Raw genomic sequence first — 14,749 nt, forward strand, 5'->3', positions numbered from 1 at the left:
GTATATGTCTCAGCACAGTTAAGACATATCCTATTGCTATAATGTTGATAAAAATACTGGAATATCCAACAGAAATGTTTTCATAGAATTTGTATTTTCTTTTTCTAAGCTCTTCATGATCTACAGTAACTCTCAGGAGTAGGTCAAAGCAGAATTTCTTCTGTAGGATGAAATGAATGTCCTCTACTGATTCAAGCAGTAGTACATGGAGGTGAGAGCAGGAACCTCCCTAGCACTTGGTAAAGACGGTCCACATACAGATAAGAATCTGGACCAGGTTCATTGTCCATTCTTTTGTAACATAGAGAAGATAGTACAGTGGCAGCAGGGGTCTTGGTCATGATAACCCTCAATGCGTTTCTCCAAAGTCATACTGATCTTACTAATTGTCCTCCAAATTTGGTGCATAGCAGTCATTGTGTGATATCTTTTATCATCCTTCTGGTGATTCTCTTCTCTCCTATGTTGGGTATTCTGTTTCCATTATCCATACCTTTCTCGTTACTGGTTGACTGTGTGTGTGTGTGTTTCTGGAATACAAGAGAGTGTTCTATTCAGTGGTTTCTTGTGATAAGATTGTCGGGGTAATGTTTTTTATTCCTTGCATGATTAATAATATGTATCTCATGTTTTCATACCCAAATGATAAATTAGCTGGGTATAGAATTTTAAGTTGGAAATAATTTTGTTGCAGAATTTTAGAGGTGCTTCTCCATTGTTTCTTGCTTTCATTGTTGCTGTTGAATTCTGAAGCCATTCTGATTTCTGATATTTTTTACATACAGTATGTCTTTTTTTTTTTTTTTGAGATAGTCTCCCTCTGTCACCCAGGCTGGAGCGCAGTGGCATGATCATGGCTTACTGCAACCTTCATGTTCAAGTGATTCTCCCACCTCAGCCCCCTGAGTAGCTGGGGCTGCAGGCAGGTGCTACCATTCCCGGCTAATTTTTTGTATGTTTAGTAGAGACAGGTTTTCACCATGTTGCCTAGGCTGGTCTCAGACTCCTGAGCTCAAACTTTCTGCCCACTTAGGCCTCCCGAAGTGCTGGGATTACAGGCATGAGCCACCATGCCCAGCTAACATGCAGTATTTTTTCTTGTAGACATTAATCAGTCTTCACTTTTTTCTTAGTGTTCTGGACCTGAGTATAGGTCTTTTTTCAGTGATTGTGATGGGTTTTCCTCAGTATTTACGTATTTAGGTATTTAGCGTTGGGCCCTTTCAGTTTGGCAGATTATAATTTTCAGTTTGGAGAAATTTTCTTGAAATGGTTCATAGATTTCTTGTCTTCTGTTTTATCATTTTCTCTCTTTATGGAGCATATCCATTATCTAGATGTTTTGTCTCTAAGACTCTCCCTAATTTCTGTGTTTCTTTTTATAAGTTTTAACTCAAGTTCCTGAGAGATGTTCTCAATATTATTTTGCAGTCTTTCTACTGAGTTTTTCATTTCTACTGTCATACTTTCAATATCTAAGAGCTCTTTTTTCTCTGAAAAAATATGCCTATTTTTAAAGTTGAAATACCTTTTTGAGATTAACATTTTGCTTAATTGTTGAATTTTGCTTTTTTTGGTTCATTCTGTTGGTGTCTACATTTTAGTGTTTAGATTATTTACATTCAATGTAAATATTTTCTATTTGTCCCATCTCTTCAGTTTCTTTTTTAGCACATATTTAGCACTTCTGACACTTTGCATTCCTGTGCATAGATCTGAGTTTCTCTTTGGTTTCTTTTCCACCTTTCTTTCTGTTATTTTATTTTATTTTTATTTATTTATTTTTTTGAAACAGGGTCTCACTCTGTCACCCGGGCTGGAGTGAAGTGGCATAATCATGGTTCACCACAGCCTTAACCTCCCGTTCTCAGGTGATCCTCCCACCTCAGTTTCCTGAGTAGCTGGGACTACAGGTGCCAGCCATCATGCCCAGCTGATTTTTGTATTTTTTGTAGAGACAGGGTTTTGCCATATTGCCCAGGCTGGTCTTGAACTCCTGGGCTCAAGCGATTCTCTCACCTTGCCGCCCAAAGTCCTAGGATTACAGGGGTGACCCACTGCGCTGGACCTCTTCCCCTTCCTTCTAATAAACTTCCGTTAAAGCTTTGTACGCTAGGTGTTCCGGTGACAAATTTTCTCAAGCTTTTGTTTGTCTAGAAAAAAGTTTATTTAAAAATGTTTATTTTGCCTTCATTGTTGATGGGTAGTTTCACTGGACATCGAATTCTAGGTCATGAGGTTTTTTTATCCTCTTTCAGAACTTTAAAATTGTTGTTCTGTTATTATTTGGCTTGCAAAGTTTGTGACCTGAGTCGGTGGCTTTCCTTATCTTTTGTCCTTTAAAGCCGACGATGGAGGAAAGAAAAAGGATATAAAGCTTTTTCTTTAACATTGATTTTCAGCATTTTGATTATGAGTGTGCCTTTGTGTTTGAGATCTGGGTTTAGTTTACCTTCTCAGATCTGTGAGTTTATAACTTTTATCAAACTTAGAAAAGGTTAGCAATTATATAGTGCTTCATTTTTTCCTCTTTTTCTTCTCTCCTTACCCTTTTAATTTCTGAGCCTATAATGTTTCTAGGCTGTTGGTTAAGGTGTTGCATATTTCTGAGGTACTGTTCCTTTTCTTTCTTCCTTTTGTTTTTTGTGTGTGAGGGTTAGATGTTAATCTTACTCTTACGCTAAATCTTTTTGTGATGTATCTTTTTTTGGGGCTTACTGTTCATCACGAGTTTATTTCGTGGTCACCTTGCAAACTTTATTGGTACGATCTCCTTTTTTTCTCCTTGTCAGTTTATGTCTGTAAATTTTTTTTTTCCTTGAGTCTCGCACTGTTGCCCAGGCTGGAGTGCAGTGGCGCGATATCAGCTCACTGCAACCTCTGCCTTCGGGTTCAAGCGATTTTCCTGCCTCAGCCTCCCAAGGAGCCGCAACTACAGGTGCATGCCACCACACCCTGCTAAGTTTTGTATTTTTGGTAGAGACAGGGTTTCTTCATACTGGCCAGGCTGGTCTCGAACTCCTGACCTCATGATCGACCTACCTCGGCCTCCCAAAGTGCTGGGATTACAGGCGTGAGCCACCACACCCGTCCTATCTCTGTAAAATTTTTAAAATTTATTTTATTGGAGTTGTAAAGGGGAAAAATTACATGTGTGTTTTCAGTATTCAATTAGAAATCGAGAGTTTTTAAGATTTCATTTCGTCTTGAAACATTAAATTTTTTAAAAAGGTAAAAATTCTGTTTAGAACTGATAAGGAATAAGTAGCTCTTATGTTAAAAAGATCTTCTCAAAAGTAATAAAAGATAGAAAGCAGCTCAATGTATTATAAAATCCAATTCAGCCATAATAGTCAACATTAATGTGTTGTCATTGTCCATCCAGTGTGCTATATAAAAATACCATAAACGGGGTAGCTTATAAACAAAGGAAATTTATTTCTCATGGTCTGGAACCTGGGAATTCCAAGATCAAGGTGCCGGCAGATTCAGTGTCTAGTGACAGCTTTCTCATAGATGGTGCTTTATTGCTGTGTCTTCATGTGGTAAAAGGCTGAAGCAAGCTCCTTTGGACCTCTTTTGTAGAGACACCACTCCCATTGATGGAGGACTCTGCCTAATACCTAATAACCTCTGAAAGATCCCACTTCCAAAATATCATCACCTTGATAATTAGGATTCGACATACGAATTTGGGGAACACATATGTTCAGACCATAACACTTGTCATTAACACACAGAATATTGGCCTATCTCACATCAAATACAGGCCATTATGCTAAATAAAATGCTAGTCATTGCATAACTTTTGGAACAAAGTTATGCATGCTTAATTAGAGTAGCAATTAATCATGACTAAGTGTTTTAATATTGCAAATATTAATAATTACATTTAATTGTCTCACCAAGTTAGACATTTAATAAAAATCTACCAAAGCTTTGCTAGGCACGGTAGCTCATGCCTGTAATCCCAAGGCTTTAAGGCTGAGGCAGGTGGATCATTTGTGGTCAGGAGTTCAAGACCAGCCTGGCCAACATGGCAAAACCCTGTCTCTGCTAAAAATATAAAAATTAGCTGGGCCTGGTGGTGTGCACCTGTAATCCCAGCTACTTGGGAGGCTGAGGCATGAGAATCGCTTAAGCCCGGGAGGTGGAGGTTGCAGTGAGCCAAGATCATGCCACTGCACTCCAGCCTGGGTGACAGAGCGAGACTCTGTCTTTAAAAAAAAAAAATTACCAAAGTATTAATGGCTCACGCCAGTAATCCCAACACTTTGGGAGGCCGAGGTGGGCAGATTATGAGGTCAGAAGATCGAAACCAACCATCCTGGCTAACACGGTGAAACCCCATCTCTACTAAAAAATACAAAAAATTAGCCGGGCGCGGTGGCGAGCGCCTGTAGTCCCAGCTACTTGGGAGGCTGAGGCAGGAGAATGGTGTGAACTCGGGAGGCGGAGCTTGCAGTGAGCAGAGATAGTGCCAGTGCACTCCAGCCTAGGTGACAGAGCGAGACTCCCATCTCAAAAAAAAAAAAAAAAAGTTTAATACAGAATTTCTGTCTATCCAGTAGCCAAAGCTTTTCTTAATGAACACGCTGCTTTATAAGCATTTACTTTTCTTTTAGTTTTGTATGATACAAAACGATACAAATTTATAACATAAAAAATAATAAATTTATAAAAATCAATAAATCAATAAAATACATAATAAATGAATAAAATATACTGTAAAAAAGTATAGCTATTAGATTATTCAGTTATAATTTGTGAGCAACATGATGAATCGGGCACTAAGAAATCAAGTATACAATAGCAATTTTTAAATGTTATGATATTCTGGCTGGGTGTGGTGGCTCATGCCTGTAATCCCAGCACTTTGGGTGACCGAGGCAGGCAGATCACTTGAGGTCAAGAGTTCGAGACCAGCCTGGCCAACATGGTCAAACCCGTCTCTACTAAAAACACAGAAATTAGTTAGGTATGATGGTGCACGCCTGTAGTCACAGGTATTCAGGAGGCCAAGACTGGAGAATTGCTTGAACCCAGGAGGCAGAGGTTGCACTGAGCTGAGGTTGAGCCACTGCACTCCAGCCTGGGTGACAGAGTGTCTCAAAAAAAAAAAAAAAAAGAAAATTATGATATTATGAGGTCTTTGTAAAATGTGAGAATAAAACTTTTTGAGGTAATTGAACTGCTGAGTAAATTGAAATAGCATGCCTCTGTACAGAATATTGTAAAGATGTTAGGTAAATTTATTTTTTAACATGTTCTATCAAAAATTCCGGGCCGGGCGCGGTGGCTCAAGCCTGTAATCCCAGCACTTTGGGAGGCCGAGACGGGTGGATCACGAGGTCAGGAGATCGAGACCATCCTGGATAACATGGTGAAACCCCGTCTCTACTAAGAAATACAAAAAACTAGCCGGGCGAGGTGGCGGGCGCCTGTAGTCCCAGCTACTCGGGAGGCTGAGGCCGGAGAATGGCGTGAACCCGGGAGGCGGAGCTTGCAGTGAGCTGAGATCCGGCCACTGCACTCCAGCCTGGGCTACAGAGCGAGACTCCGTCTCAAAAAAAAAAAAAAGAAAAAAAAAATTCCGATGTAATTTTTGTTTAAAATTTGATGAAATTATGGTGAAGTTATCTATATGAATAAACTAAGCAATATTAGAAGTTCTGGGAGGTCAGTAAATTGGTACTTTACAAAAAAAGGAAAAAGAACAAAGTTCTGGGAGAAAAACTCAAGGATAATAGAAAGTTGAACTTCTGTACTAGCTATATAAACATTTAAACCATAATACGATTTTGGTGTGGGAATTGTTAGTTAAATGATACAGAATGGATACCAAAAATCAGTCATATGACTTGTTCAGTTTGGGGAAAGAAAAACCCCTTTTAATATTTAGGATATGTTTAAAATGTCATATCTGCATTAACAAATGGTAGGAAAATTTAGAAGAAAATAGGATTGTTTGTCAAACCATTTCGAGGGCCAAGATTGAGGGCTAGAAATAATGAGAAAGGGAAAGAATCATAGATTTAGCTACACAATGATTAGCAATTTAGTTATAAAAAAATTGTGCTTAAGGCAAATTGCCAATATGACTCCTCTTGGGAGAAAAACATATTCCTTCTCTGTGTTTGAAATATTTTTTCCACAGACCTTTTTTATGTGAAGGGAAAGGTAATTTTAAAATGTTATATGTCATTATAAAAAGCAATAACCTTACACTCATTTTTCTTGAAAGTAATTGGTGTCCAGTGGAGTTTTTCTATATTGAATGAAATTTAGCAATAGTTTTAAAGTTTAAATTATTCATCAGACATTTAATTTTGCTTACTTTTCGTGCTGTAATCATTTCTTTCCCCCAAAAAACTTGTACATTATACATTACTTAATTTGAATGTGTTCTCCATTTTAGTGCCGGGAATGCATGTGTGAATAAAACAACCTCTGCCCTTGTGGAACTGGGAATTTGTCATTCTTCCTTTCCTTTTTTTTTTTCTTTCTGTTTTTCTTTCCCTTTTTCCTTTGCTTCTGTCTTTTTTTCTCCTTCCCTTCCCGGATAACAAATATGAGGTGTTAATAAGTGCTTTAAAGAAAGATACAGCAGAATAAAGGGTTAATGGTGAAGTGAAGCTTTTAGATTGGGTGGTAAAGCGAAAGCTCCCATTAGATGAGAGAATTGAAAGAGGTGAGAAAATAAGTATCTTGAATTCCTGGAGAGGAATCTTAGTCCTTGAGGTCGTAATATACTTGGTATTTTCAAGAAAGGGCAAGGAGGCCAGTTGACTGAACATAGTGTGAGGTAGGGAAGCTGGTGGGAAATGAAGTTGAAGATGTAGGCCGCAAAAAGGACTTAGTGCATTCTAGAAATGTCTATGCTTAATCTATTGAGTTTTCTCTCTTTACCTTGGATCTGGAGGGTTGGAATTACATTTAAGCTTTACGTGTAGTGTGATTAATTGCTACAACTACATATTCTTATCAGTAAATAAGTTAATTCTTATAAACAAATTCATTTCTATGTTCTGCTGCTTTTAAGGAGGCCTCATGGGACCTGTCAGGATGATTTCATCTGGACACGAGTTAACAACAGATTATGATGAAAAAGCACTTCATGAGCTTGGTTTTAAGGATATGCAGGTACATATATAAAACGTGGTTTGAGTTTTAATGATCTGTTTATAATCATCAGTTGAATAGTCACATGTAGTTTAAAAACAGCTCTTATTACTTTTGTTATATTAAAATTCTCAGTGATTTTATACTTCAGATTCATTGTTTTATTAAACCAAAAGCTTGATCTGCATAAATTTTTTTTCCTGTTTTTTATAGATGGTATTTGTATCTTTGGGTGCACCAAGGAGAGAGCGGAAAGGGGAAGGTGTTCAGCTGCCAGCGTCTTGCCTCCCACCCCCTCAGAAGGACAACATTCCAATGCTTTTGCTTTTACAAGAACCTCATTTAACTACTCTTTTTGATTTATTAGAGATGCTTGCATCATTTAAACCACCCTCAGGAAAAGTAGCAGTGGATGATAGTGAGGTGACTATGTTTCATTTTCACAAATCTTGTTTTGTCTCTCTTTTGAGAGGATATAGTAACTTTAATACAACTATAGATTATAAAATGTTATAAAATACAATTTTCTCACTTTTCTTTTATTTTTTTGAGACGGTGTCTCACTGTGTTAACCAGGCTGGAGTACAGTGGCATGATCTCAGCTCACTGCAAGCTCCGCCTTCCGGGTTCACGCCATTCTCCTGCCTCAGCCTCCTTTGTAGCTGGGATTACAGGTGCGTGCCACCACAGCCGGCTAATTTTTGTATTTCTAGTAGAGATGGGGTTTCACCATGCTGGTCAGGCTGGTCTTGAACTCCTGACCTTGTGATCCACCCACCTCGGCCTCCCAAATTGCTGGGATTACAGGCATGAGCCACTGTGCCTGGCCCTCAGTAATCTTTTAAGAGTAGTAAAATTGGGCTGGGTGCAGTGGCTCATGCCTGTAATCCTAGCACTTTGGGAGGCTGAAATGGGCAGATCACGAGGTCAGGAATTCAAGACCAGCCTGACCAACATGGTGAAACCCCGTCTCTACTGAAAATACAAAAATTAGCTAGGCATGGTGGCACGCGCCTGTAATCCCAGCTACTCCAGAGGCTGAGGCAGGATAGTCGCTTGAATCCAGGAGGCAGAGGTTGCAGTGAGCTGAGATTGTGCCACTATACTCCAGCCTGGACAACAGAGCAAGACACCACCTCAAAACAAAAACAAAAACAAAAGGTAAAATTAAGAACCCATTTATTTGTTCGTTAACTATTTAAGTACCTAACGTGATGTAGGCATACCGTTTTAATCAAATTATTGTTTATAATACTTTGGTCTAGAAAGGGCTCTCTGAGGGAGACTATATATAATCTGAGCTAGAAGGATGAAAAGCCAGTTAGTAAGATGAGATATGGTCTGGATAGAGTAATCTGGAGAAAGGGTTTCTGGGGAAATGCTTGATAAAAGGAGTTAGGCAGGTTTAGGAAAGGAGAATGTGGAAGAGGATGGGAGAGTAGAATGAGAGGAAAGAAATTGGAAAGGTAGGCAGAGCAAAATAATGTAAACCTTTTGTATCATTGTGAGTCATTTCCATTTTACTCAAAGTGGACATCATTAAAAGATTTTAAACAGAGAATAAACACATGTTCTGATTTTTGTTTTATACCTGATACCTAATATACCTAGTAAGTTTCTTTGGCAAAAATAACAAAGTCAGTAAAGCATTTGATGTGCAAGTCCAGGAAGGAGTTGCCCTGGAATAGGATGGCAGCAGTGGAAATAAATGGACAACAGGTCAAAGCATCACTTGGTGGTGTTTTGGGTTTTAGGAGTAGGGAATGAAGAGGAGAAGGAAGACAGAAATGGCATTGGGTTTCTGGTCTGTGCAACGGGGTGGGGGGATTCCATTTGAACTGAAGGATAGATGGATTCCTGAGGGACATCAAGTAGAGATGTCAGGTAATCACTTGGATATGTAAGTATGGAGCTCAGAGAAAAGGTACAGTCTAGAAAAATGGTTTGTGGGTTATCACTATAAAGGTCCCATTTATTTTATTTTATTTTATTTTTTTGTGAGACACAGTCTTGGTGTGTCACCCAGGCTGCAGTGCAGTGGTATGATCATAGCTCAATAGAGCCTTGATCTCTCAGGTTGAAGCGATTGCTGCCTCAGCCTCCTGCATAGGTGGAACTCCAGGTGTGTGCCAGTGTGCCTGGCTAATTTTTTAATTGTTTTGTAGACATGGTCTCTCTCTGTTGCCCAGGTCGGTTTCAAACCCTGGTCTCGAGCCATTCTCCCACCTCAGCCTCCCAAAGTGCTGGGATCATAGGCATAAGCTGCTGTGCCCAGCCTGAAGATGGCATTCAGAGGCAAGAATGTGTATGACATCACCTAAAGGAGCCATATTCAATCCACTGACTTTTAAAACAATGCCTTTAAACGGGCTGCTTCTAAGATACTTTCATGTATTCGTGTAGCTTATGCAGTAAATTACAATTTTGAGATTTAGAGGCAGGTAAAATGGTGGTATTCTGATGGTTTTCTCTGTGTTAGGCTAGTATTCTTTTCTTTCTTCCCCAAGATTGTTAAGTGACTTCTTCCCATTTCCATGATGTATTTGATCATGGATGCAGTGGGCTGCCATTGAGCCCTCTATTTCTTATACCTCAGTTTCTCACATGATGGTACATTCTTAAATTGCCTAGAAATCTCCATTGTTTTTTCAAGCAAAATAATCATTAATAGGTGCCCATGAAACCTCTGTTTTCTCACCTAGTGCTGGTGTTCTGTTCCATGTATTAGGGGAATAATGAGAGGGGGGGACAAAAATTTTGCAGAAGGTTTTTTCAAAAGAGGAGTTGTTCAAATTGGGTCCAGCTACTGATAAGAGTGAAGAGAAAAGCATTACAGATTTTCTTCGTTAAGAAAGCAAATGACATGTTTGAGGAACTGGGAATATGAGCATAGTGTAATTTAAGTATTAGGACAGAAAGGTTGACTGTAACCTATATCACAAAAGGACCTTAAATGATTTTTTTTTAAATTCCATCATTATGGCTGGCTTTAAGCAGCAAAATGCGCTCTTTTCTGGGCTTTTAGAAACAATTTAGATGTTTGTGTGGAGGGTATAGTAGAGAAAACCAGGACCAGTGATAAGAGATTCTGGGCTATTATGTTAATAGGCTGTCACGTTATTCTGAGTAGTGAGGCTTAAACCAAAGGGAAAGCATTTCATTGTTTTAGCAGATTTTTTTTTTAGACAGAGTCTCACTCTGTCCTCCAGGCTGGAGTGTGGTGATGTGATACCGGCTCACTGCAACCTCCACCTCCCAGGTTCAAGTGATTCTCCTGCCTCAGCCTCCTGAGTAGCTGGGACTACAGGTGCACACCACCATGCCCAGCTAGTTTTGTTTGTATTTTTAGTAGAGACAGGGTTTCACTGTGTTAGCCAGGATGGTCTCGATCTCTGACCTCGTGATCCTCCTGCCTCGGCCTCCCAAAGTGCTGGGATTACAGGTGGGAGACACTGCGCCCAGCCGCAGATACTGTATTGAATCTTATTTTTGACAGGTTGATACAGGGATTCTTTGATTCTTTGTTTGGCCCTGATGAGAGTTACACAAAAAAGAAAAAATAAAGTATCTTTACTGTGTATGTCTCATGAGACTTTCAGTCATAGAAGAACATAGTTATGCACACTTGGAAGATATTTTTCCTTCAAATCCTTTTTTGCATAGAGTTCAATATTTCTCTCTTTTTAATGGTTATTTACAAAGGAATGATGAGTCATTTTATTGAAGAACTGAGGGCCGTTTCCTCAAGTAAAGCGCCAGTGTTACTCAAGGGTTGCTTCTCTTTGTTCATCAAGCTTGTGAAAGACCAAATTTACCTTGAAACTTTCTAAGATTTCCTTGACATTGGAGAATCACTTGAACCTGGGAGGCAGAGGTTGCAGTGAGTTGAGATTGAATCATTACACTCCAGCCTGGGCAACAAGAGCGAAACTCTGTCTCAAAAAAAAAAAAAAGATTTCCTTGCCATCAAAGTATACCATCTTTCTGCCATTATACCAAAATAACTACGTTTCTTTTTATAGGCTTATAGAATATCCCTAGACCATATTATACCAAAGAATCACTATGATAGTAGCAGTAGTAATAAATTTATACTCCGTGGAAAATACCAAAACTGTCAATTTAGTTTTTACTCTTTTTACCTCTCAGGGTGGTACTTTTAATTTTTTTTAATTGCCTATTTCCTAAATGGTTTTTGAGACATTATTTAACTTATTCTTGCCTTAGCAAGTTTCTGAACTCAGATTTAACAAATGGTAATGGAAGAAAATAGGTCTCTAAAATCGTTTGCTTTCTTCTTAATGTCTGCCTATCTGAGACTGAAAAATGAAGTTTAGATTAGCAAAATAAGAGAAACAGATAGGCTCTTTTCCTAAATGGAAGTTCAAGGATTTAATTCATCAAGTCTTTGTTGTGCTTAGAATAGTGACCTGCAAAATGGAAATAGATGATAGTCATATTGAAATTTGTTAGAATGGCCTTTAGACAGATGTTTTCACTTTTATTTCAAAAGTTTCCTGAGGAACATCATCAGTCTTAGAGGAAAGCTTTTCTAGAAAAATGTTCAGTAAGAAGTTGAAAAAACACTGCTTGACTATTAATTTTCTCAAATATTATGTATCATATAAGAAATGTTGCATTTCTCACTTTTCAAAAAGACAAAATATTAGCAAATTTGATAATATTTTTACACAAAAATTTGAACTTAAAACTTTTTTCTGATCTGTTTTGATAAAGCAGTTGTTCTTATTTGTGTAGAGCTTACGATGTGAAGAACTTCATCTTCATGCAGAAAATCTGTCTAGGCGGGTCTGGGAGCTACTGATGCTTCTTCCTACATGTCCTAATATGTTGATGGCATTCCAGAACATCTCAGATGAGCAGGTGAGGCCACAAAATCTGTTTACTCTCCTAGAGGCTGTTGGCAGTTTATATTCCTATTGATAGTGTAGAAGGTTGCCTGTTGACGTACCCTTAGTAAATCTGAATATAGTTTTTAACCCATATAATAGGTAAAAATTGCCACTTCATTTTAATGTTCATTTGTTTATTTATTGAGGGTGAATAACATAGGCTGAATGCAAGATGAAGATGTTTTCTAAAATTGTTGACATTTTATATTAGTGTTTTATCATATTACAGTATGCTTTTAATACTGTTTTTTGCTCTTAGTAACAAAAGTAATGTTTAAAGAAAATACACTGAGGTGAAATGACATGCATCAATGTTTGTTTTGTATGCTTATACAAATTAACTGACGGAATTGGAGAAAATGAGGCAAATAAATTTAATATGTGTGTGGTAATTTTTTTTCCATATGGATACCACCTCACGTGTGTTGGGTATCTTTGTAAAGTCTTTAACATTAAAGACTGTTTTTATTTATTTATTTATTTATTTTTGAGATATGGTCTCACTCTGTTACCCAGCCTGGAGTACAGTGGCGTGGTCTCAGCTCACTGCAGCCACAGCCACCAGGGCTCAAGTGATCCTTCCTCCCCCAACCTTCCCCAGTAGCTGAGACCATAGGCGTGTGCCACCATGCCTAGCTCATTTTTGTATTTTTAGTAAAGACAGGGTTTCACTGTTTTGGCCAAGTTGATCTCTAACTCCTGACCTCAAATGATCTGCCCACCTCAGCCTCCCAAAGTACTGGGATTGTAGGCATGAGCCACTGCTCCTGGCTTAAAGACTGTTTTTAAAATTTATGTAATAAGTAGTTTATTTGAGGAGATCTCCAAAAGAACTCCTGTAGGATGAATGAAAAAGCAAATGTCTTAATGTTATGCAAATTCTAGGATTTGGAACATTATCGTGTGATTTTGGGAGATCCAGTATCTCACATGACTTGGAAGTCAAGAAGATGGGCTCTTGAAAATACCAAATGATGACTTACAGTAGCACTAGTAATAGCATTTCAAAGATGCACATTAAGTGTGAATTACATTATTTCATGAATTGATAGTAGAAAACAGCAATGTTCCTGAGTTCATATATTTGTATGACTTTTAAATATGTAGTTGTAACTATTAAGTACAGACGTTTAATTCATCACCATCTTCAGTTTACCCACTCAACTAGACTACAATGTTGTTTCTTTTAATTGGGAAGATTAACAGTTCATTATTTTCCCATGCTGCTGTTTGTATATTAATTTTATTAGTTTTATTTTCAGAAAATTTAATGAATAATGTTTTAAGCATACCATTTGTACCAGTTATATAACTAGTCTTCATATGTTTTAATATGTTTCAAAGTATATATAATATTTTAAGTTTTTATGTAGTGTCAGTTTGTTTAAAGTTTTTCTTTTTTGTGTTCCCTGAGTAAGTTGGCTTGAGAAACATGTTTTTCTAATTTAAGAGTAATGATGGATTTAATTGGAAAGAACTTCTCAAAATTAAGAGCGCCCACAAGCTATTGTATGCTCTGGAAATTATTGAAGCACTGGGAAAACCTAATAGAAGAATAAGGAGAGAGTCAACGGTAATTGCATTTCTGTTATTATCATTAAATGTTTGTATTTTCTGTGGAGCAAAATTCTGTAATGTCTTTTCCATTCTAGAATAATTTTTTCTTCCGCCATTCTGCCTTTTTTTTTTTGCCTTTCTCATAGGGAAGTTACAGTGATCTTTATCCAGATTCAGATGATTCAAGTGAGGATCAAGTGGAAAATAGTAAAAATTCCTGGAGTTGCAAGGTTTGATCTTATGTGTTTTTCAATGTATTGATAAAAATAATTTATCTCCGGTTTTTCAAAAGTGCATACTATAATTCTTCATTGTTTTTAAACTAATAATACTATTAAAACAAAGCATAGTTTAAAAATTATGTATTACTTTAAGTTGCAATAATGTAAACTGAGATTATTTAATGCCTTGGTGCTCCTATTTTTAGCTCTGATTTTCCCTATGTCGAAATACTGTGAGAAGCCTGGCATGGTGGCTCACGCCTGTGATCCAGTACTTTTGGAGGCTGAGACGGATGGATCACTTGAGGTCAGGAGTTTGAGACCAACATGGCCAACATGGTAAAACCCATCTCCACTAAAAATGCAAAAATGAGCTGGGTGTGGCAGCACGTCGCCCATAATCCCAGATACCCAGGTGGCTGAGGCAGGAGAATCACTTGAATCCAGGAGGTGGAGGTTGCAGTAAGCCGAGATCGCACCACAGCACTCCAGCCTGGGCAGCAAAAAAAGATACTATGAGGACATCCCAGTGTCTAGGACTAAATGGCTAATGGAATACAAAGACATTTATAGCCTTTTTCATGTGTGTGTCTATGTGTGTGTGTGTGTGTATATATATATATATATATATATATATTTATATTTTTATATATATATATATATATATATATATATTTTTTTTTTTTTTTTTTTTTTTTTTTTTTGAGACAGAGTCTCACTCTGTCACCCAGGCTGGAGTGCGGTGGCGCGATCTCTGCTCACTGCAAGCTCCGCTTTCCGGTTTAATGCCATTTTCCTGCCTCAGCCTCCGAAGTACCTGGTACTACAGACGCCCGCCACCACACCCGGCTAATTTTTTGTATTTTTAGTAGAGACGGGGTTTCACCTTGTTAGCCAGGATGGTCTCGATCTCCTGACCTCGTGATCCGCCCGCCT

General features: G+C 38.0%; 1 protein-coding gene across 13 annotated transcripts in view; it reads left to right on the forward strand.

Annotated features, from left to right (window-relative positions):
* The window catches only part of USP34 (ubiquitin specific peptidase 34), a 288,078-nt gene that overhangs the window by 163,355 nt on the left and 109,974 nt on the right, over positions 1–14,749 (forward strand). For all 13 annotated transcript variants that reach the window (XR_012422341.1, XR_012422342.1, XR_012422343.1 and 10 more), the window contains 5 exons: positions 7,043–7,143; positions 7,336–7,545; positions 11,881–12,006; positions 13,486–13,608; positions 13,739–13,822. Coding sequence is in view for 10 of the 13 variants with exons in the window: in XM_045369231.3 (XP_045225166.2) it covers positions 7,043–7,143; positions 7,336–7,545; positions 11,881–12,006; positions 13,486–13,608; positions 13,739–13,822 (644 nt within the window). In the remaining 3 variants the exon portion in view is untranslated. The remainder of the gene's footprint in view (positions 1–7,042; positions 7,144–7,335; positions 7,546–11,880; positions 12,007–13,485; positions 13,609–13,738; positions 13,823–14,749) is intronic.

The sequence above is a fragment of the Macaca fascicularis genome, chromosome 13, assembly GCF_037993035.2.
Source record: "Macaca fascicularis isolate 582-1 chromosome 13, T2T-MFA8v1.1".
NCBI lineage: Eukaryota > Metazoa > Chordata > Mammalia > Primates > Cercopithecidae > Macaca > Macaca fascicularis.